At 42.0% G+C, this 24,727-nt stretch overlaps 1 protein-coding gene across 1 annotated transcript in view; it reads right to left on the bottom strand.

The window, feature by feature from the left end:
- LOC122789410 (tumor necrosis factor ligand superfamily member 10-like) overlaps nt 1-24,727 on the bottom strand; it is a 290,170-nt gene that overhangs the window by 54,076 nt on the left and 211,367 nt on the right. The window contains exon 2 of the mRNA XM_044056839.1: nt 19,232-19,369. Coding sequence (XP_043912774.1) covers nt 19,232-19,369 — 138 coding nt within the window. The remainder of the gene's footprint in view (nt 1-19,231; nt 19,370-24,727) is intronic.

Here is a 24,727-nt window from a genome sequence, read left to right as displayed (position 1 = left end):
GTCCATTTTCATTCTTCCTCGACTTTCCTCCCACCCATCCCCCATCCAAAGCATCTGGATTGACCTATTGGACTGTGTTGGAACCTACAGTTCCAGGCTTGAGTCCCATCTTTCTTTCTTCATCTCTTGTCTCTGTTGATACTATGGAGGTTGGGCAGCAAGCTTGATCTGGGATATGGTGATACAGCAGAGCATTATGGGTTCAGGGAGGAACTCGAGAGCTGGATCCTAAGTCCGAAATAAATGAACGAATTGGATCTGAGGATCAGATCCAAACCCATATGTTGAGGAAGAATGAAATTGGATGACAGAGATACCTAGTTATGGTAAGAACATAACTTTTAATTTTTTTTGTAACCCCCCCCCCCCCTCATCTGTATGTACTGCCAGTGGCTACCCCGAGTTGACATTATTTATTTCCTGGTTGGAATCAACAAATCCTGTTCACTCCCCAGATAATTTGAGAGCATTTTGGCCCATTTATTACCTATTTGGGACAGGAGCCTAATCACATTAACCCCCTATGGAGATGAGGGTTGAGGGTTAGGGATAGGGTTGCCACCTTTTCAAATGGCCATAGTGGGACATTTTCAGAACACACATCAGATTTTATAGGCTGATACAAACCCACGGTCAGTACAAAGGGTAGAACTTTACTTTTTTGCCTAAATAAAAGCTTATTCTTGTAGCAGTTTAGTTGCTTATCCTGTTTCTTGTAACATGTAGGTATTTTAGATACAGAAAAACTATTTTATGCAACTATTACATAAAATGTGGGATATAATTATGTCCTAAAATCTCAGGACATTTGCCATTTTTAATATTTTTGGTCAGGACACAACCGCCCAAAGAGGGACTGTCCCTCGCAAAGTGGGACAGGTGGTAAAGTACAGATGTTATGTAGTCCTATCTCGCCTACATTCTTACCCATGGGTTCGGAGCCAAATATCGGCTCTGACACGGCCTATTTACTAGCTCAAAAGTCTCTGATTGGCTGGGCTAAGAGGGTATCCCATAGTACACTGCTTCGCATCCCCAGATCTCGTTTGCCGCTTGTAGAGCACGGACGTGGTCTCGCTTGGCTGTGGCTAAGTACTCTTTTTTGACTTATTTCTCTTCAGAAATTGGTTGCTTCATACTTCAAAAGCTATTTTAACAGCTATTCTTGCTGCGGTAGTTGTGTTCGTGTGTCTAGTAGTGTTTTTTGTGGTATCCCTAACAGTTCCCACGGGCTAGGCCCATTTTAGTTAGAGGACCTAGTCCTCCCTTAGTGAGTAGTTAGTCAGTTTGTTATTGTATTTTCCTTTTGAGAACCGTTTAAGTTAGAGGTTCTCTCTCTGTGTTCTCGTTGTTGTTGTTGGTTTAGAGCTTCTCTCTCCTCTGTGGTACTGTCTAACTGGTGGGCTTCCCGCCGTTTTTTTGGTAATTGTTAACTGTGGTTTCATTGTGTGCTTGCATCTGTTGGAAGTCATTAATTCTTTGAATATGGCTAAGGATCAGAAAGAACATAAGCCGTCTGGCTTTAAAAAGTGTTCAAAGTGTGGATATAAAATGTCCATCATGGATGGACACTCTGTCTGTGTTTACTGTCTTGGAGCCATCCATTTACAGGAGTCGTGTAGTTTTTGCCACGGCTTCAGTCCTAGGGTGCTCCAAGAGAGGAAAAACAAATTGATTGTAAAAGGACTGCTTAAACCATCTTTCGAGGAGGCTATAGATTTAGCTCCCAGCTCCCAGTCGAAATCTAAGTCCTCCAAGTTCAAGAAAAGGTCTCCGGCTCCATCAGAATCTTCGGAGCCTCCGGAGAAAATTACCATATTGGATACTGCTTCCTTGGCTCCACTGTCTTCGGGGCCGCAGGAGGTTTCTGTATTGAGTGAATCAGAGTCCGCTCCGATCTTTCTCGAACCTATTCGGAGCCGGTCGCCGAGTGTCAGACATGGTTCACCAGATAAAAGGTCTAAGTCTCCATCCATCTCCTCCAACTCCTCCGGGCTCTCCGATTTGGATGTGAATAGGGTGGTGCAGAGGCTCCTGCAGTCGCCGGTGTTGGCTAAATTGTTTTCGGCTCCGACCCAGTCGGCTCCGGAGCCAATTCCTATGGTTGTTTCATCGATTCCTCCTCCGAGCACATCCTTGCTGTTGGAGCCAGTATGTTCCGCTCCGAGTGATGTTCCTGCGCTGGCTCTGATACCCCCCTGGGTTTATCAGTGCCGACCTCGGCTCCGACCATGTCGGTTCTGTCCACAGGGTTCGGGACTCGGGTCTCCTTGGTCGGGCCCAAGGGGGATGCCTCGGGACATTTTTCGGTTCCGAGTCTTCCACTTGGTGCATCGGCTGGGGGGACCCCAGTCCCGGTCATGGCCTTGGAGGCCTGTCAGTCCTCGGACTCGGGGGGACCCATCTTCGAGGCCATGCGGAGCGCGCTGGCAGGTCATCAGCTATGTCACTCGGGTCGGTCATTCCGTTACCCACCACTCCAGCGAGAGCTTATGACACCCACCTATCCTTGGACAGCAGAGCACCAGGCCCTAAGGATACCCACATGAGTGGTCCCCCACTTTCTGAAGGTCCCTCAGAGCCTGAGGAAACTCCCAGAAAGAAATTGTGCAAGAGGAAGCACATAGACTCCCAGGATGAGTCTGTCACTTCCGATACTGACCTTGAGGAATCGGAAGGGTCCCCCAAGTCTTCCTCTGATGATGTTTCCTTCTCCGATATCCTGGAGATACTGAAACAAAGAGGAGACAGGCCTTCCAAGACCCCTTCCGAGGAGGAGTCGGTATTCCTTAAGGCCTTTGGCGCTCAACCTTCCACCTCCTAGATGTCTCCACCCTTCGATGAACTTCTTGACCTTATTTGTCAAAGGGTGTGGGAAAACCCTGATTCCATGGAGCCAGTACCTCGGCGCCCCAACAAATTCCTCTCCGCCCCCCACAGAAAAGAATTTCTGACAAAGGGAGTCCCGGTAGATGCCATGGTGGTGGCAGCAGCCACCCAGAAGGAAGTTGCAGAGTCTTCCTCTTTGGTCCATCCTCCTAACAAGGAGTCTAGGACTATGGACCGGTACGGGAAGCGTACCTTGTCTTCAGCCACCTTCACCTTAAGGTCGCTGAACTACTTATCTCATTTCACTTTGCTCTAGAGAGATCTCCTTAAGGAGTTAGGAGATACTCTTGCGGGTAACATACCTGAAGCGGTGGCTCAGATGGTCAACGCACAGGTTTCTACCCTCAACTCCATCGCAAACTTGTCCATGCGACTCATTTCGTATGTGGCCAAGGGAGCGAGTAGAGCGGCCAGCTCAGGTGTAGCCCTCAGAAGGCAAGCTTGGCTGCGCCTGTGCCACTTTGCAGAGGCCTTCAAGTCTTCCTTCACTGATGCCCCTTTTGATGGTTCCTCCTTGTTTGGGACCAATGTGAAAGACACCCTCACCAGGTGTGAGCAAGAGAGAAAGACCCTGTCAGCTGTAGGGGTCTGTTTTCCCTCCCATCTAGGCCTTACCCCAAGGCTCAGCGAGGGGGAAAGATGTGGTTCAAGAAATCACAGAGGCTTTTTTCCTGCCGCACAAGGTGAAACCCCCTCTCGAGGCAGGGGAGGGGGGAGTTATTCAGGTAGACGTTGCCCCAGAGGCAGAGGGGGCCCCCACAATTCTGGGGACCGCAACTCCTTTCGTGGCTCCCCATACTCTCACTCCTGTGGGTGTGCTCGACTGTGCTTATCCGGAGCCAGTCGGGGGTCGAATTTCCTTGTATCTGGAAGCCTGGGAAAACATCACCCAGGACCAATGGGTATTAAGGATAATTTCTGGAGGTTACACCATTCCATTCTGTTCAGAACCCCCTCCCATCAGAAGGATCCCAGATGTTCCACCCAGTCAAAGGGATCAAGTAGCCTCAGAGGTATCTCAGCTGTAGAAAAAGGAGTCATCCAACCAGTCCCCTCAGACCAGATCGGATTAGGGACTTACTCAAGATTCTTTTTGGTGCCGAAAAGAACAGGGGACCTGAGACCCATACTAGATCTCAGTCAACTCAACCATTACGTACACAAGTCCAAATTCCGTATAGTCACCCTACAATCTATTCTCCCATTGTTGGGAAAGGCAGTATGGATGTGCTCCATCGACCTGAAGGATGCTTACTACCATATAAAAATGGACAGGGCATCCAGGTGTCATCTACGCTTTCGGCTGGGAGCCAGACATTTCCAGTTTTGAGCCCTGCCCTTTGGTCTCAACGCAGCCCCCAGGGTGTTCACCAAGTGTATGGCAGTGGTGATGGCTCACTTGAGACGTCAAGGATTCCAGGTGTTTCTGTACCTGGATGACTGGCTCCTTACCGCCCCCACCAGGCATCTACTAATTCAGACCAGGGACGCAACTATTAGTCTGTGTCACCAATTAGGCATTACGATAAACTGGAAAAAATCTGCCTTGTTGCCCTTACAGCATGTCACTTTTATAGGAGCAGAGCTGGACACCATTCAAATGAGAGTGTTCCTACCACAAGAAAGGATCACAGGGTTGCAACAACAAATTCTCACACTGATGCCTTTGAGACATGCAAAGGCAAGACTGATTCTTCAACTCCTAGGGGCCATGGCAGCTACGATCATGTTGGTTCCATTAGCGAGATTACACATGAGAATTCTTCAATGGCTTCTCTTTGTCCAATGGTCTCTCCAACGACTGACGCTATCCCATCCAATCCTATTGACAGACAAACGCAAGCAGGACCTCCGCTGGTGGCTTTGCACCAACAACTTGAACGTAGCAAAACCCTTTGTTCCATCCGTCCCTGTGGCCACAGTGACTACGGACACCTCCCAGATAGGGGGGGGGCATTATCTCGGCAGGATGGTCCAAGGCACATGGCAGGAGCACGAGATACATTTGCACATAAACGTCCTAGAGATGAGAGCAGTGCTTCTTGCGTTGCAGGCACTTCAAGAAGTCCTCCCTCTAGGGACTATTGCGATACACTCAGACAACATGTCAGTAGTGTGGTATCTCAACAAGCAAGGAGGAACCCGATCTTACCCACTATGCAGGGAGGTCATGTGCGTGTGGCAATAGCTTCCCAACGGTTTCTAGTGGCAACGCACATCCTGGGGAAGACCAATGTGATAGCAGACAAGTTAAGCAGGGTGATTCTTATGCCCTACTAGTGGTCCCTGAATCGCCTGGTGGCAGAGCGAATCTTCAGCAGATGGGGTCAACCTTGCTGCGACCTTTTTGCCAGCCCCCTCAACGCGAAATGCAGCAACTTCTTCTCGCTGATCCTCTCACCGGGGGAATCACCCAGGGACGCTTTAGCTCACATTTGGCCCTCCGGGCTGCTTTATGCTTTCCCTCCGTTTCCCCTTCTCTCAAGGGTGATTAAGAAAGCGCAATCCTTGGGAAGCAGGATGATTCTGATTGCCCCACACTGGCCGCGTCAAGTATGGTTCCCCTTCCTTCAACCCTACCTTGTGGATACTCCGTGGATTCTGGAACCCCTTCCAGACTTACTGATACACATGTCGGGGGCAGTTCCACCCCTCTCTGAGGACACTCCGGCTGACAGCCTGGCTACTGCACTTCCATCCTTAGTCAGATGTCATAATTTTTCGCCAGACGTAGTACATATGTTGTCGTCCTCTCATAAACCATCCACTAGAAAGATCTACTTTAGCAAATGGAAAAGATTCTCCATTTGGGCTCATTCCAGAGGCATCGATCCCTACACGGCTCCAATTGACTCTGTTTTGGAATTTTTTACTATATTGTTCTATCAGGGGTCCGCTTCAGCCACCATCAAAGTTCAGCTGGTGGCTATATCTAACTTCCACGTGGCCAATGAACCTAGCTTGATGGCACACAGACTATGTAAGGCATTCCTTAAAGGTACCCTATTGCTTCGTCCCCCATTATCACAACCTGTTATGCCCTGGGACCTCAATTTTGTTCTTCAAGCCCTCACTCTTCCACCCTTTGAGCCTGTAGCTACCTGCGACTTAAAGTTTCTAACATGGAAAACACCCTTTTTAATAGCTATCACTTCAGAGGCGGGTTTATGAAATCCAAGCCCTTTCCATCAAACCCCCATAGTTGATCTTCCATAAAGATAGAGTTTCCCTTAGACCAGACCCGTCATTCCTTCCCAAAGTGGCTTCTCTGTCTAATATTAATCAGTCTATTGAGCTGCCAATTTTCTTCCCCAATTTTTCCAACAAGGCAGAATTCAGATTTCGCCAACTAGATGTACATAGACAGTTATGCTTCTATCTCTATCGGACAAAAGAGATTCGGAAATCTGACCAACTCTTTGTCTCCTTTTCCGAAAACCAGCTTGGTTCTCCAGTATCCAAGGTCACGCTCTCTAGATGGATAGCCAGCTGTATTTCCTTCATTTATCACACAGCAGGTAAAACTCTTCCCTTTCCACCTAAAGCCCACTCCACAAGAGCTGTTTCCACATCTACAGCCTATCAGGCCAGATTGTCAGTGGATGATATATGTGCTGCGGCCACTTGGGCTTCTCCTCACACCTTTGTCTCTCATTACAAATTGGACGTGGTTTCCAGGGGCAGATCTTCATTTGGCTCCACGGTTCTCAGGAGTATTTTCCTATGAGCCACCCGGGTTGTAGGTGCTAGGGATGCTGTCCCATGGGTAAGAATGTAGGCGAGATAGGACTACATAACATCAAGAAGTTATGTACTCACCATAACGTTTGATGTATGTAGTCCATCTCGCCTCACATTCTTACTTACCCTTCTGCCTTCCCCCTACCTGGTGGATTTGGAGGTAATATTTTATCATGCAGAGTCCCTTTGATTAATTTGTTTGGATATTTAGTATGTATGGATGTGTGTTATGTATGCAATAACTGAGTTGTTTGCAGCAAACTAGATCTGGGGATGCGAAGCAGTGTACTATGGGATACCCTCTTAGCCCAGCCAATCAGAGACTTTTGAGCTAGTAAACAGGCCGAGTAGGAGCCGATATTCAGCTCCGAACCCATGGGTAAAAATGTGAGGCGAGATGGACTACACACATTGAACATTATGGTGAGTACATAACTTCTTGTTTTCTACCTACCATAAATGTAGATGTTCAAGTGTTCACACTGTTGCAGTCATTACACTTGGGTTATCCCGCCGTCAGGCAGTCCCGCAGTCGGCCAGAGTTCCAAAGTCTTGGTCTGGCATCGGTTGCTGTCGCTTCTTCCCTGACGTCAGTGTGCCAGGGGTATATAAGATGCATCCAATGCCATTTTCTTCAGTTTTTCTTGCCCCAGATGTCAGGTGCCCCCAAGTAGGTAGGCAATACATATTGCTAATAAAAAATATACATATAAAATAAAAACAATACCTTCAGTTACAAGCAAATACACCACAAAGGTTGTATAGGATAGAAAGGTATTGATAAGTCCAGCTAGTTTAGAGGGGATGGAGGGAGGGTAACCTGGACTGCAGCAGTGTGAACACTTGAACATCTACATTTATGGTAGGTACAAAACTGTACTATGTTCATCGTGTTACACTGCTGCAGTCATTATGCTTGGGTAGAATCCCAAAGCTAAGGTTGGGTGGCTAGTCTATAAAGAGTTAGGATTGGCTATGACACCCTGCAGAACTGCAGTGGCAAATAATGCTCTGGATTTAGAGTAAAGAGGCAGGTGGTAATGCTTGGTAAAGGTGTGCACTGAACTCCAAGTTGCAGCCTCCAAAATTTCCTTGGTAGGTACTCCTCTGAGAAAGGCTGTTGAAGTGGCTGTTGCCCTGGTGGAATGTGGCCTAATGTTATTTGGGACTGATTTTCCATGCTGTGTGTAGCAGTAATGAATACAGTGTCCTATCCATTTGGATATAGTCTGTTTTGAGATAGCCTTGCCCTGTGATCCTGCAGCATATGCTACAAACAGTTGCTCAGTTTTCCTGAAAGTTTTTGTTTTGTCCAAGTAGAAGCATAGCTGCCTGTGTATGTCCAAAGAATGCAGAAGTTTCTCCCCTTTATTCTGGGGGTTTGGATAAAAAGTTGGCAAATGGATGGTTTGGTTAAGAGCCACACTAGATACCACCTTTGGCATAAAGGTAGGGTTTGTCCTTAAAGAAACCCTGTCCTGATGAAAAATTATAAAAGGTTCCACTGCCATTAATGCCTGTAGCTCTGAGACTCTTTGTGCTGAAGTTACTGCCAGGAGCAGAGCTGTTTTCCATGATAAAAATTTTAGATCGGCTGTATTGGCTGACTCAAAAGGTGGCAGGGTCAGTTTTTCCAAAACAAAATTGAGGTCCCAAGTTGGTGTTGGTGCTCTCCGGGGCGGTCTTGTGTTTTTAGCCCCTCTGAGGTACTGCTTTAGCAAGGGATGAGAGAATAAAGGAGGATCCGTGTTGTAATGTGCTGAAATGGCAGAGGCGTGGATCTTAATTGATGAGAAGGATAGGCCTCTGTCCAGCATCTCAGTTAAGTATTGTAAAATCTGAGGAATGTTTGGAACAAGAAAGTCAAGGCTTTGAGCCTGGTTCCAGGTGCAGAATCTCTTCCATTTTTCTGAGTAAGCTTTCCTGGTGCTAGGCCTCCTGGCCTCCAAAATGACATCCATAACAGCTTTAGAGAGAGGTGTTGCCTGTTTGACTAATGAATCTGCCATGCAGCCAGGTTTAGGGTTTTGAGCTGCAGGATCTGATTGTTTTGTTGAGTCAGAAGGTGTGGAATTTGAGGCAAAATCCATGGTGGGCCTTGAGCTAAGTTCCTTAAGATAGGGTACCAGTGCTGGAGTGGCCAGTCTGGAGCAATCAGGATCATCTGTGGTTTTTCTTGTCTGGCTTTTAGGAGTACCTTTGAAAGGAGAGGCAGTGGTGGGAAGGCATAAACTTTTAGGTTTTTCCAGCTGAACAAAAGAGCATCCACTTTCCATGCTTGTTTGTGATAAGTCCATGTGCAGAATTTTTGTAGTTGGCAATTCAGTGGGAAGGCAAAAAGATCTATGTCTGGGCATCCCCATTTTTGCGTTACCATGCTGAAGATTTGTGGATTCAATTTCCATTCGTGAGGGTCCATGATATTTCTGCTTAGATCGTCTGCCAGAGTATTTTTCTTTCCTGGCAGGAATTGTGCTTGCAGGTGAACTTGATACGTTAGAGTTGTGTTCCCCAAGGTCATGGCTTGCCTGCATAGGGGATAAGAATGAGTGCCCCCTTGCTTGTTTATGTACCACATTACTGTGGTGTTGTCTGTCTTTAGTAATAATTGTCCTGAATGCAAAAGGTCCTTGAAAGCTGTTAGGGCATTTTGAACAGCCAACATCTCTTTTTGATTGATGTGAAGATGCATCTGGTCTGTGGTCCACTTTCCCTGAATGCATTTTCCTGCCATGTGTGCTCCCCAGGGGTAATCCAAAGCATCTGTTGTTAGAGTCTGCTTGGCTGTGGGTAGGGTAAAAGGCTGACCCTTGTTTAGGTGACATGCCTGTGCCCACCATCAAAACTCCTGTTGGTATTACTGCTTCTAAACTGTGAGAGTGTTGAGTCCAAACACTTTTTAGGTACCATTGTAATTTCCTCATATGCAGTCTGGCATATGGTATTAGTAGTATGCAGGATGCCATGAATCCCAGGGCTTGCAGAATTTTTCTTGCAGGGAGATGGGACTTTTTTGCCAGTAATTGAAAATATTGAGTTAGTTGAACTTGTTTGTCTGGCGTGAGATAAGCCATCTGGGCTGTTGTATTTAAGCTGGCACCCAGGAATATAATCTGTTGTGAGGGCACTAGTTTTGACTTCTTTTTTACTGTGTACCCTAGAGAAATTAGCAACCTTTTTACAAACGCCAGATGCTGTAGAAGAATGTCCTTTGTCTCTGCTTGAATGAGGCAGTCGTCCAGGTATGGATATATTTGAATTCCTTTTTGTCTGCAAAATGCAATTACTGGTGCCAAGCACTTTGTGAAGACCCTGGGCACAGTAGATAAGCCAAAGGGCAGTGCAGAGAATTGGTAGTGCATTGTACCAACTTTGAATCTGAGGTATCTTCTGCAATTTTGTCTGATAGGGACATGCAGGTATGCCTCTGAGGTCCAGAGTAACAAGCCAAGCCTTCTTGCCCAGCATGGGTAGAAGCTGCTGTAATGTCAACATTTTGAATTTTGGAATATCCAGGTAAGTATTTAGAATTGAAAGGTCTAGTATGGGCCTCCAGGCCTTGTCCTTTCTGGGGACCAGAAGAGTCTTGAGTAAAATCCTTGTCCTTGTTCCTGTTGTGGTACTTTTTGAATAGCTCTCATGTCCATGAGGGCTGAAATTTGTTTTTGTGCCTCTGCCCACTGATTTTGTGGCAGGTCTGGCATTCCTTTTAGCCTTGGTAATGTATGAAAGTGGAACCTGTAACCTTGAGACACAGTATTCAGAACCCATTTGTCTTGGGTGATTGTTTGCCAGTTTTGAGAAAAAAGTGCTAGTTTTCCCCCTAAGGGGGCTTCCAAAAGGGAAGTGCTTGGCGTACGAAGGGGAAAGTCATTGTGACTGTTTCCTGTAAGGTTGAGATTTGTCCTCACCTCCTTTTGGGGTTGAGGTGCCCCACTGTCATCTGTTTGAGCCTTGGGGTTGAGATTTGCCTCTTGGGCATCTGTATCTGCCTCTCTGTGGCCTGTCTGACACTGGAAAGGACCAATTCTTTGTTGGCCAATTTCTGCCAAATTGAGGTGGCTGTACCTGTAAGAAATCCTTGACTGTTTGCATAGATTTAGCTTTATCCTCCATTTTCTTTAACACCTCTTCTGCCTTAACACCAAACAAGGTATCATGCTGTAAAGAAGCATCCAATAATTTTGCCTTAACATGATCAGGTAAACTCTGTTCTTTTAACCAAGCATGTCTTCGAATCACAGAACCTGTAACTGCGGCTCTACAAGAGGCCTCTGAAGAATCAAAACCACATTGCAGAGTACGTTTTCCCACCTGTTCAACTGCATGCAATAAATCCTGAATTTCTTTACAATCAGGAGCTTCTGAACTTGCAAGCATTTTCTGTTTTAACTGAGCCATTAAATACTGTTGGTACTTAAGCATGTGAAACTGGCAATTTAAAGCTCTTACTGCTAAAGTTGCAGAAGTGTCTACTTTCTTCCCCCATCTATCCAAAGCTCTGGAATCTCTGTCAGAGGGTACTGGATTTTTTGCAATGGAAGCCTTAACCCCTTTGGACCCTTGGAAATAGTTTCTGGATCAGCAGAAGGGTTTTTATAAAGAAACTTGTGAGAGTCAGGGACTCTATAATACCTATCTGGCTTGGCTGGTGCAGGGGGCAAAGAATCAGGAGATAAGCTAGATTCAGAGAACACATCATCCACAATATCTAGCACAGGCGGAATAGCCAGGGGCCTGTGCTGAGGAATAAAAGGAAATCCCTGAGCTTTTCTTGGATTCTGAGTAATCCTGACTTTCCCAATGGAAATGCTCCCTCGTGGTATGTAAAGTTTCCCCAAAAGAATAATCATCAGTAGGAGAGGCTGAAGGGATAGATTCTTCAGCATCAGAGTCCACATAGGGGGGGTAGAGAGTATCTCTGGTCTGACGAGGAATCTGAGGAAATGGAAACCTGATCAGAGGAATCATAGTCTGCATCCTGCCTAGGCCTTTTCTCAGGATGGGGGATGGGAACCCCTGATTACAGTAATGAGGTCTTCGGCCATTTTAAGCATCTGTTTCTTAGGCATGGAGGACTGTCCAGGAGAATGCTGTACTTGTTTCTTTGTCTTTAATGGTACTTTTGTCTTGGCTGTTGTTTTAATGGTAAGTTGTGAGGGTCTGAAAACACCCTCAGAAGCCGATGCCTGCTCAGCGGCTCCAGACCCATCTGAGGAATTAGTTTCCATAGGCCCAATACCTTGAGTTTCCAGAGGTCTAGTTGTCTCCATATGGGAGTCGGAGGCGGCCTGTGGTTCTGAGGTAGCGGGTGTCGGGGCTGCGAAAGCGCCTCACTGAGAACCGGCAACTGGCCTAGAAGAGGTTTCGTTGTCGGTTTTGGACCTCGGATGTCTGTCTTCATCCTTGTCTTTACGTTTTTTCGGTATTGTGGTCGTCGGTTGATCCGACGGAATAGTATAATTGAACCTTCGGCCAAAGTAGTGCAAAGCAAAATCAAAACGTCTTTTTATAGTGCGTTTGTTAAATCTAGCACAAAACCGACAACTAGTGATGTCGTGATCAGGGCCTAGGCATGGAATACAGTAAGAGTGGATATCCTTATGAGGTATTTGCTTCCCACAAGAAATACAATTATTAACTTTTTCTGACATTGGTCTGAGGCAAGAAAAAGTTTCAACGGGTACTTAGCTTTATTGAAGACTTCGGATCTGAAATTCGACTTCGAAAATCTCAGGAGTCGGCCGACCGGCACTTGTGAACTGCTTCTGCTTCGGGCACCGTGTGGCATGAAAGACTGAAGAAAATGGCGTTGGATGCATCTTGTATACCCCTGGCACACTGACGTCAGGGAAGAAGCGACAGCAACCGACGCCGGACCAAGACTTTGGAACTCTGGCCGACTGCGGGACCGCCTGATGGCAGGATAACCCAAGTGTAATGACTGCAGCAGTGTAACACGTTGAACATCCCTAGTTAGGGATCAAGCCAGTCATTGCTCATGCAGGGGTTTTTAACTTCCATTATCACCAACTGTAGTGAATAAGGCATGAATGCACCTACCCTGGCCTCTTTTGCTGGGCAGAATGTTCACCTAATGTAGACATGGTCATCCAGTCTAGCTAAGGGAACATACTACAGTCCTGCCCCCTCCTAGGATAGGCATACCCATCCTACTCATGGCAGCTCTCTAGATGCCCAAGCCACTGATCAAACTCGGGATGTCAGAACTTTGTTTCTCCAAAGCCACTAGGCCTGGCAGAAAGCTTAATATTCTTGAATGTTATAGGCTAAGAAGAGGTTGTACACTGCTGGTTTCTCTTTCATATGCTTAGTTTAGATCATCAAAAAATCAGAGCAATCTACAGAGAGAGACTGTGTAACCTGTAGTAATGTCCACAATTTAATTATTTTGTACTGTCTTCTGCTGCCACATATGTAACATACCAACTAAACATAATTCTTAACCTGTTAGAGCAAGAAATATGGACAAAGTCATAAATAAAAGTGGGACAAAGGCCCCAAAATAGGGACAATTTTTAAATAATGCTCTTACAAACTTAGAAAGTTGATAGAATAGCAGCTTTTGCGTTAGCCTGAATTTTACGAAGGGTATGAAGTCTGAAATGCAAATGTGTGTCATTATTCTCTCACTTCATTCTTTAACGATTTGCCACTTATCTGACAGAAAACCACAATTTTATAAAAAAACAGACCAGAAATATGAGGCAAAAATCTGGGTATTCTGCAAAAATCTGTACAGTTGAGAAGCATGCGACTTAATGATAACATTAACAGAACAGAATAAGTATCACTAACCTTAGTTATGTGCACAAATGATGCTTGATAGCAAATGGCTATAGGCATCACTGCTCACTAAAAACTGGGACTGCTAACTGTACGTTTGATATCATATTACTGAACTACATAACCAGACATAGTTTAAATCCATTCTCAATCAGAATGAGAATCATTGGGAGATTAAATGGTAATGGACCTCAGTTCCTTTTCTTTGTAGTCAGACATTTACTAAAAATCTGAAATTTCAAATATGATCATTCTTCTGTAGGCTGTTTTAGAGGAAATGGTACTGTGGGCAGATGGAATAAAGTACTGAAGAAGGTAATAATTAAAGCACAGAGATTATCTTAGGGCAAGTAGTTTTGTAGAAAGATAAAATAAAGTGTTCCTTATAGAACACAGACAAATAATGCCTTGGAAATTAATTTTCAAGTTACTCCAGAAGTACAGAGCTACTCCTTATGCAACAATGGAAGTCTTCCCTTTCCAGTTTATCATCAGAAATAAAATGAAGAAAGGGTCCAGGCAAAGCAAACAAGATGAGCACATACACAAACATATGTGGATAATAAATGTAATGCCATGATTCCATTTTCAACAAAAGTGATCTGGTTCCAATGAAGAAGCCTATCTTTGTAAAGAAAAGACAGACAGAATTCATTGACCCTGTTCAGGTTGTGAAGAAATGTACAGACACAATTAATTATCAGATGAATGATGAGAGTACCCAGAATTACCAGCAGAGCTCACTCCATCTACTGACGAGAACAGCAGTGCTACTTTACCACCTGCCGGTATGGTGAACATAAACTTCAAAGTCAATGATCATGAAAACTGCCCATTTGAATCAAAGACTATGTCACTTAAATGCTAAGAACAGTAGTAGCAATATTTGGACTGATAAAAAATAAAGCTGTGCATTTCATATTGCTCTCTCTCTGGCCATTTGTAGCCAACTCCTAGAGTGACACCATGGACAACTACCACTGTCCACAGAGTTTTCAAAGCAGAAGAGTGAAACCAAAGTAGATTGCCATGTCTGCCTTTCATATCACATACGTATGCACTCACACCTATGGACAATTTAGAATCCCCAATCCATTATGTAGCAATCCCTCAATAGAGGCAGGGGGAAATGTGGACTATACATAATTAATAAAAGTATTATAACTTGCTTCACCTTAGTTTAGTAATAGTAATTTCACAGGGGGGATGCGGAGTCCAGATTGAGATGATGTGTATGACTATTACTATTAGAAGGTGCCATGGAAATAACAGGTGTTTTGAAAGGCTGTCATTGGTTATTTTTCTGATGTACATAGGAGTAAAGCCTTTTTGAAATTTACTCAAGTCTTATCATTTTTTTTCTTTTGTTGGCTTCCTTACTCAACACACCAGCACAGCTAAAAGGAGTAACTAAATCTTTTTGTCTAAAGCCTTACTATCTTAACTAAAACAGTAAAAATAATGTCAGCTGCATGTTTAAAAAAACTGTGTCTATATTACACTTCTGGATGAATTATTTTTACTTCTCATGAGTGCCTCACCTTCTAACCACCACTGTCCAAATTTTCTGAGTAGGTACATGTGGTAATAAAATCCCACTTCTCTGTAAAATTCAACAGTGCTTAATTTCTTTAGGAAGATGGTATAACAGTTATATGTGTGAAATCTACTAAGCCTTTACCATCATTACCCTCTGAGACCATAAAGCATCATTAAAACCGTACATGTGAGAGACGTCTCTTTTGACCGGAGTCAAAAGTTTTCGCTCTTCTAATAAACTAGTTGTTCAAACATCCAAAATCAACAACTCTACTGGGGACTCTCTGTTTGCTAACTCTGTTGGCAAAACTTGGAACTCTCTTCCTGCTGATCTTACTGTTGAACCCTCTCTTACTCAGTTCAAAAAAAGCCTCAAGCTATACTTTAAAACTCACTGGCTATGTCCTTGTTCAAAACCCGACTAGATCCTCCTCTATAGTCTGCAATCATGTTACATTGCCTAGTCAATTTGTCAAGACTGTTTTAAAAATGTATAATTATATTACCTGCTTGCTCAACTAGAGCCTGTAAACTGTGTGTAACTTGTAATCATTTTGTGATTTATACTGTATGTTCTACCTTGGAGCTTTCCTCCCCGGCCTCCGCTGAAAATGGACATGTATCCAATCAGACTATCCCAGTCAAAAAATGTAAAATAAATAAAAGTTTCTTCATCTGTTTCGTGGCTTGTACAGCCAGTAGCTCACACAGATTCTCCTAGGCTTCCTTAATGGAAGCAGAAACCTACTAAACAAGCAAACCCAGGCCTTCCTCTTCAGGTCTTAAATCAAAGAAAAGAATGGAAGAAGTTAGTTCTAAAGTTATACTTAAGGTAGCAGAGAGTAAATGTCTGCCAATACTAAGCAAATCTCAGAGGTTAACTTACTTGACTAATAAATGAAGTTTCAAATTCTAAGCCTAGAATAACCTCTGTTAGACAGTCTCTTACTGATGTATGCATTCAGGTCTGGCTGATTTGTTGACGCCATACTTTAGGCTCAGAAAAAGCTTTCTGTGACACCACCTTCATATTTTTTCAGTAGTGAATAATAGCCCTTTCTTGATGTTTTGCAGTATTTCTTCACAAGCACCCATGATCACAGCACTTGGTCCAAGTTTGCCACCATTGACTCAGATGATGTCAGCTTGTGAAGGTTAGTGCTGACTTAGAGACCTGATCATATGGATAGAGACTTCTCTTTTTATAGTTCATTTAGGCACTTGGACTGTGTTCAACACCAAGCCTGTTAGTGTCAGTGCTGGTGCTACTGAGGCCAGTCTTCATGTTGTCAGCATTATTTACCTCCCAATTCAGGCATGCGTTTGGCAGTGACTATGGCATTACTATTGCAGGCATCCCTACAGTGGCTAACTATGACACCTATTCCCATACAGATGTCGGCACAAGTCCAAACAGAAGACCAGCCTCCTTCTGATTCTTGGTTGTTCTGTTTCTCATGCAGCAGGACAGGAAGGTCCAAGAGCATTTGCACTGTTTCAAGATGGTGATGGCCAAATGATGTGCTTTTTCTTCAGCTCAGCACCTCTAATAAGTGCAAGAAAGCAGACCTGTAAAAGGAAGCATGTGCTGTCCCCACTATATCTCTCTTTCTGGCAGTGTAGATGAGGATTCTGACTCCCATTTATTTACCCAGAATAAACCAAATTTGGGAAAGTCTTAAAAATAAGGTGAAAAGGGGGCTGGCCTACTGAGCTTCTATCTTGCCCACAGAGAATGTTGCAACAGCCTTTTCAGTCCACCCAGTATTCTCCATAGGTTATCCTCCCCCTTCACTAGTTCCAGCCATGTGATACATTACAAACCTAACATTGTGGCTCATGTTGCTTGGAAGCTAAATAAGTTTATTCAACCTTCTAAGAATGACTCGGAGAACTCTGAGAATGATAACATAATTACAACAGCCCTTAAAAGACTCCTACTTCAACCCTAACATTTCATCCCCCGATAAAGAGTCTGGATCTATGAATCATGTTGGGAAGTGGGTTTCAGCATCCTCAATGTTCTCCATGAGGGTTGTAAACTGTCGAGCCCACATGACAGATGGACTATGCAAGCAGAAATTGTCATACTGACAATTGTTCCATCTATTTTAACTCCTGATGAGGACAGCTTATAATTCCTATGAAAATTCAGCCTGAGCTACAGGTTCTGGAATTTGTCTGGAATTGGTATGCACTGGGATGTTTGACTTTGGCCTGCAGATTTTGTTGAGGAGTTTAGAACTTAGCATAAGAAGCTCATCTTTTATTGCATATTTCAGAGTGTAATCACTGTTTCCCACATACTGTAATAATAATCATCATTATCAGTGTGATGTTAGGAGGGTAATGCCATCCATGACAGGAGAAGTAGGACATTGAATGTATAACATATGGCAGCACAACTAGCTGTAATTTTGTAAATAATTATATATAATTTTTATATCAAACTGGTTTGTACAGATGCTTGTGATGAAATTGTACTTGTGAAGTTTGCTTGTGTTGAAATGCGTCAACAATGCACCCTGCTGGAAGGAAAACAAAAGTACATGTATTATTGTAACTGAATTAAATGTACACATTGTATCAACATATACTGGAAGGGAAGAGGTTAATCCATCTGACTTTAAAATATATCTGAAATTAAATTACTTAATGGGTTAAGCCATTAATATGTTATTCCACAGTTTTGAATGGTTCCAGAGACACAATGTCTGTCCTGGAGAATTGGTTGTAGCTGCTGTAGGAAGAGTGGAATGGTTTTATGGTTTTATGACTTCCAGCAGCTGCACCACATCTGAGCAATGCCCTATCTGTGTGTATTGTAGTAGTGTTGTTGATAGCATGGGAAACAAAGTCAGATGACCAGATGTATGTGATGTCATTCTGTACAGAAATAATGTTTTAATATTAGAGTGGGCCGAAGTCTCAGGAGCATTCTGTATTCTGTCTTGGATCTGACAACATGTACCACTCACCCATCTTGCCTTGCTCTATTCAGTACGTATGAACAGTAATACATTTAGTCAATCAGGAATAGATAGTGATACTGTTTTTCTATAACTGTGTGAAACTTTCCATCGGTGTTATGTTTAATATTTCTTGTGACTGAAACTCTGGTGTTTACTATAAATAGATATTTAGTATTTTCATGTTCTTTTATTATTTATTATTAAATATATTTAAACTTCTCATTGTGGCTGGTTACTTTAGAAAAAATGTTTTTAAGTTTTGAGAGTATTTGCACATATTTATTTGTTGATAACTCTGGCCATTCCTGAAAGCCTTGCTGTTTGGCCAACATTAACATTTGTATTAATATTAACTTCACTCAGTATAACTGGGTACCATTGCAAGACCCTTAGATAGCTGGCTTTGTAGTGCCTGGTGGCAGTGATTACTACCTTATAGTCTGGGCAGGAGGGGGCGTAGCTAGTAAACCTGTGCCAGCCTTTCCCAGGTGTGTGCGTGTGTGTGTGTGCAAATCAAATCTCAAAGTGTGTGTGTTAGCTACTTGGAGCAGGGACATGAAGCACTGGTTTCAAAGAGAGAGAGTGGTGGAGGACTTGCTTGCGCACTTTGCTGAGGACTTAACTCTGAAGTTGTGCCAGTGGGGAGTCTTACTTGGGAGCTGGAGAGAGACAGATAGAGAAATCCAGACCCTGGGCTGACTGTGTTCCCTGTGTGCCCTTAAGGGAAACTGTGCTTGATGCAGAGAGGTCTGCATCTGGAAATACTGAGTGTATGCATTTGTATAGCAAGTGAACCTCCCTCTCCAGTGTCAGTGGTGACGATTCAGGCTCCTGGATTACTGGCCCAGTGTGTGGACATCACAATCAGTATCGAACATTTTTGATTCAGAGTCTAAATTTCAAAGTGTCTAATATTAAGGATTGAACTGTTAAACGTCTGTCTAATGAGATCTGTAAAAAGGATGTACAATTCTTACTTTATAAGTAGCATGATCTTACTACTTGCAGAACATGAGTATACATAATGATTTGCATGGTTCAGCTTAACACATTTTTTTCTTGCAGTCTTTAAATACATTGAATCAAAAGTGTAAATAAATAATCATAAGCTATGGTAATACAAAACTATATTCTGCAACTTTAACTTTACTGAATATTCAGTCTTAGAAAGATTTAAAATATGCTCTACATATTTTTAAAGATTGGAATCTTTCAGCATCATTTAAAAATATCTTGAATATCTTAAAAGTCAAGTGAATGGATACATAAATAATGGAATCTACCTTTTCTATTGTGCTTTTAACTTCTTGTAGCCATCTATCACATATGGCATCTCCAGAAATGAAAAGATCTTCCAAGTTACTGGCATTCAGGTACTTCATACACCGTAGAATATCATGAGAAGTTACTTCCTCTTGGATCTTAATGAAAAACATCACCAGTGAGATCAGTGTTAGACAGACTGGTAGTGGCATTCATACAGTAAACATTAATGCTAATTATCAATATGAATTTAAAATCGTATATACGAAAATCTCTTAGAAACTTTAAAGGCAAGCAGGTATCAATATTTGTAAACAAGGAAGTGAAACCACTCAAATTATAATGTCAAAGAACTGCTGTCAGTCACATATATTTTTTTTCTAAAAACAAGCACAAACACAAAAAGACCTTAGTCATTTCAACACAGCCAAAACAATAAGTGACCTTGCAATTAAATAAATATTGTAAGCTATCTAATGATAACAATTATATTATCAGTTTAGCTCTCAAGACATTCTGTCAGATTTTTAATAAAGTGGCCAAAACAAGTTAAATCAGAAGAAACAGTTTGCATTTATGGGGTATCCTAATGTATGGCTCCCTGTTATAATTCCATGACTCACAAGTGTGAGCCCTGTAATTATGAAAAAAATTCAGAGTATACAGGGAACCAGTGAATGCTGAACATCACTGTTTCCCTTTAAAGTGTTTTTTTTTTTCCTTTTATTTATTTTTTTGCAGTGGGGACAAGCCCTCTGCACCTCCGCCCCCATTTGAGGAACATGCTCTGAGATTGCTACCCCTTGTGGGGAAGTAAATACTCCAAGAAATGGAATCGATGACTATATATGTATTTATTAATTTAACTGGGTAAAAAAACTGGTCATCATGGACCCTTTTCATAACAATGAGCAAGTGTAAATGTTCTCTCTCTCTCTCTCTCTCTCTATATATATATATATATATATATATACGGATCTACTTTACATGGTCGACATTTCACAAAGCCAAAGACCATATGGCTGAGACCATATGATCGACTTTTGAAATGTTGATCATGTAAAAAAAAGAAAAAAACAGAACAATAACTAACCTCATCATTGTTAGCAGGGGGTGACAAGCCCTGCTGCACCCCCCTGTGGGGGGTGCTGCCCCCCCATACCCCCTAGAACTTAAATATACCAACTCCAGGATCGCAGCTGAAAAAATGCTTGAAACCACCACGAAATAAAATGAAGAATATTTGTTGTTAAAACAGGAACGAGCGCTTTCACGCAATGTAAATTGCGCTTCTTCAGGTTACAAATTACACAGGATATGACCATCTTATATAGTAAGACATTAATTTCCAATTATGCAATTAAGTTAAGCATAAATTAATGCATAATTAAAAGAGATTCATCAACAATTCAACATTAACCAGGCTAAATCTCAACCAAAAACCTGGAAACCACTTGGAGAAAACATTCAGAGCATTTATAGTCCTAGTAGCTTTACATAAACTAGCAGCTTTTCATAAAATGAAGCCTCATGGGCAAGTTATCATTAAAAGTAAGCACAATACCCTAATTAGTATCAATATATTTCGTTGATCATTTTTAAGGAAACCATGCCCATATTTGGAAAAAGCTCAATCAGAGTATAACATCGTTAATTGGGTTGCATTGTCATATCGACAAGACAAAATAAAAACAAGTAAATGTTTCTTAGTATTTATGCTGATGAATGCATAAGTAAGATGCCATGTATTATCATGACTTTATGATATAAAATAAAATGTGATGATCATAATCAAAATTAACATGAAAAGGAAATACAGACTTCATTTATAGTTAATGTAAATATGGCCCGTAAATCATTCTCAAGGAAGTCTTGCCCATGTATGGTAACAACTAATCCAGAGCATTTCCTTTGTGAAACGCGCTTTCATATAAACATAACAAAACAAAGCAACATAAAATAAATATCTTCTCGTTTTTATGTACTAGCAGACCTAGTGGTTGCATTATATGCCATGAAGGCATAGACACGTAAAACATGACATGATGATCATAATTACACAAAAATATATTCTATGCAACAGCCACGTAAACTAAAATAAGCACAACAAAGAAAAACGACTAGGCTAAAGCTGAACTACAGCTAAAGACTGAAGCATGTGAAAAACCTGTAGAATCTATTTCATTTCATATGGACCCATAATAATACAATAGTAATAATACGACATCATTTATACATGTTAGATGATACAGAATAAGCCTCTACTATAAGGAAAAATATGTATAAAATATATATAAGATAAACAAATGTATATTATGAATAAATAAATAATCAAATAAATATCAATTTGTATGCACAAACTCAATATTGTGAAATATCATAATATATATATTAAAAATCATTGATGTCAGATACACACACCTATAATAAACGGTTGTGCTCAAGAAGAGCAACAAACTATTTAAAAACTATATTACAGACAAAACAGCTGATTTAAGCTAAAATAGTTATATAAAAATATATAGACATTCTAAGTCAAACAAAAATATGTTGGCATCTATTAAAATCAATATTACTAAGGGTCAAAAACATGTAATAATTGATTCCTAGGTAATTCCATGTGCAGTGGAATACCTGAATGTACTGGCAAACATGCCAAAATGGTGGACATATTGTAAACAGGCCATATCATTGTTGCTAAAATATCAACTGGTATCAGCAATGGATATTCATAGGACATAGATTATATTCATCAAACAAGGAACGTGAAGTACCTAAAACCTAACTATGATAGGCAGCTTAGAACAAAGCCGAAGGTCTTCATAGAGAAGTATTACTTATAAAGTGTGTGCAATATAACATATTGTTTATTCATTTAAAGATGTAAATAACAGGACAGTAAAATCAAGTGGGACCTAGCAAGGCTGGTCGGATATTAACAACAGTATTTAAGCCAGGTGGTATATGTTCTCTCTCTCTCTCTCTCTCTCTCTCTATATATATATATATATATATATATACGGATCTACTTTACATGGTCGACATTTCACAAAGCCAAAGACCATATGGCTGAGACCATATGATCGACTTTTGAAATGTTGATCATGTAAAAAAAAGAAAAAAACAGAACAATAACTAACCTCATCATTGTTAGCAGGGGGTGACAAGCCCTGCTGCACCCCCCTGTGGGGGGTGCTGCCCCCCCATACCCCCTAGAACTTAAATATACCAACTCCAGGATCGCACTACAGTGTGGAGGATGGAAATCTTTCCATTCCACACTGTATGGAGATGCCCGTTCCGCATGGTCGACATTTCAAAAGTCGATCATATGGTCTCGGCCACATGGTCTTCAGCTTTCTGAAATGTTGACCATGTAAAGGGGATCTATATATATATATATATATATATATATATATATATATATAGTTTAGTGTAGTCAATCATTCAGTTTGTTTTGGGGAAGTGAGAGAAAACTGGAGTGCCAGGAGAAAAATATTTCACAGACAGTGTCCAGAAGTGAGGACTGAACTCCAAATTTTATAACTATAATGGAGAATTTTTACCACTGAGCAGCAATGCTGCAAGCGTCATCTTGCAGCAAAACTGAGCCTAACATTTGTATGGTCAATGATATAAAAGAACTCTTTGAAACTTTTGATGCCCAAGCAGTTCCCTCTTTCCTATGGTAACCAGTCTCATGATTTAGAAGACTAAACCGCCCATCCTAACACGGTTTTAGCCTTCTAGTTTCAGGAAGTAAAGAGGAAGTTTTATAGCTCCTTGGGAAGGCAGCACAGAAGGGCCCCTCTTCATATTTCCTTCATCAGGATGGCAGACTTGAATACCTCAGAGCCAGTGACCCATATCTTTAACCTGTCACTCACCAAACAAATTATACTGTCCCACTTTAAAGCACTCATTTGTGATTCTGCTCACCAGTGTGTCTGTACGAGCATCCCTCCAGGAGAATAGGCTCATAGCAAATCTTAATATAACTGTCAAAATCTTAGAAAAAAATAATATCTAAACAGGTTATTAATTATGTCAGTAAGTATGATCTGCTGGTTTATGCTCAGCACGTTTTTTTAAAGGTCTTAATACTTTGACTGCTGTCTATTATGTTACCTCAACTTTTCTAGTGCTGAGAAGGGCCAACTGTCAGGTGCTGCCTTTACTGAATTGAAGAGAGCATTTCACTGGGTAGCTTGTACCCTTCTCATAATCCAGTCTTCTGAGGATTCACGGAATATGTGGGCTCCAGACTTATGTGGCTGACAGAATGCTTCAGGTGATCATGAGCACATCACAAACCACTGCTGGAACTTTTAACACTGTAACTCCCAGACCTCAGTTTTGGGCTGTTTCAATTCTCTTTGTTTATAAACCAGCTGCTCTGTAACCTTCTGGGTTCATGCTTTACACTTTATGCAGATGAACCTGTCCTCTTGAAGTCTGCTCAAAAAGAATTGCAAATGGATATCAGCAGGCTGTGCAGTTAGCCCCTGTCTGATCAGCTAATAGTAAACAGTTAAACAATGAAAACAGTGCTCTTTGGCTTCATCAAGAAAATACCACAAATAAACTGAAGTAATCCCTGAGCTATTCAGCCATTAATGAAATCATGTAATGCTTCCTATTGTTCATCTGCAATGCATAATAAAGAAGTCTTTAGCATAGAGGGATAAAGCCCTGTCTATGAATCAGATGGCATGTGTTGGATAAGCAGCATGGATGCCTGCTGGAGCTGGCAGGGAAAGGATGGGTGTGCCTATATGCAGAGGGAAGCAGGGTTAGAATAAGGTTGTCCTATGCTGCAGTCTGTCAGAGGAAGGGTGGCAATGTTTGACAGGAGCATTGGAACATGTGTTAGCCTCTCCAGACTGTGAACATGGTAGCCTTGCTTAGGAGGCATTCAGACACAGGCATGTGCAGGAGCAGGCATAGCGGCCTCAGTGATGATGCAGGTCACACATCCCTTGTCCAAGGAGATGGACAAAGAATTAAAAGAAAAAAGCACTATTATTCCTGGGATCCTGGAAAGGGCACAGGCAGCCATGCAGCTGTCTGAATAATGACCTCTCCGGAGGTAAGGGAGGCTGGATGTTCTGCATGCACACAGGCAAAAAGTATAAAAAAAATAACTTGTATAGTCCATTTCCCCACCAATGAAGAACATATCTTAGATATTGTATTCTGGATAAGGTGGAACGTGAGTACTTAAATACACTAGGCTCCTGCAACCATGTCTTCACCCTTGGTAATCTTCATAAAAGCACACATATTATTAGGACATCACATAAAAATTTTCATAAAACTGACTTTGGCAAATCAACAATAAATTGAGAGACTGGGAAGTGCCTTTATGTACTTCTGATCAACATGCAGTAAACTTTTGGGTCTACTCTTTTTACAGCAGTTTGTATTCACTAATAGCAAAACATATCCACTTAGTGTGTATCAATGATATACATACTAACAACAAAGTTGTAGCTAATTGTTCCTGCACCCAGTAC

Source organism: Protopterus annectens, chromosome 14.part0 (assembly GCF_019279795.1).
Source record: "Protopterus annectens isolate FY-2018-M chromosome 14.part0, PAN1.0, whole genome shotgun sequence".
NCBI lineage: Eukaryota > Metazoa > Chordata > Ceratodontiformes > Protopteridae > Protopterus > Protopterus annectens.
Note: the sequence above shows the minus strand (reverse complement) of the source record. Positions and strands in the feature narration are given on the sequence as shown.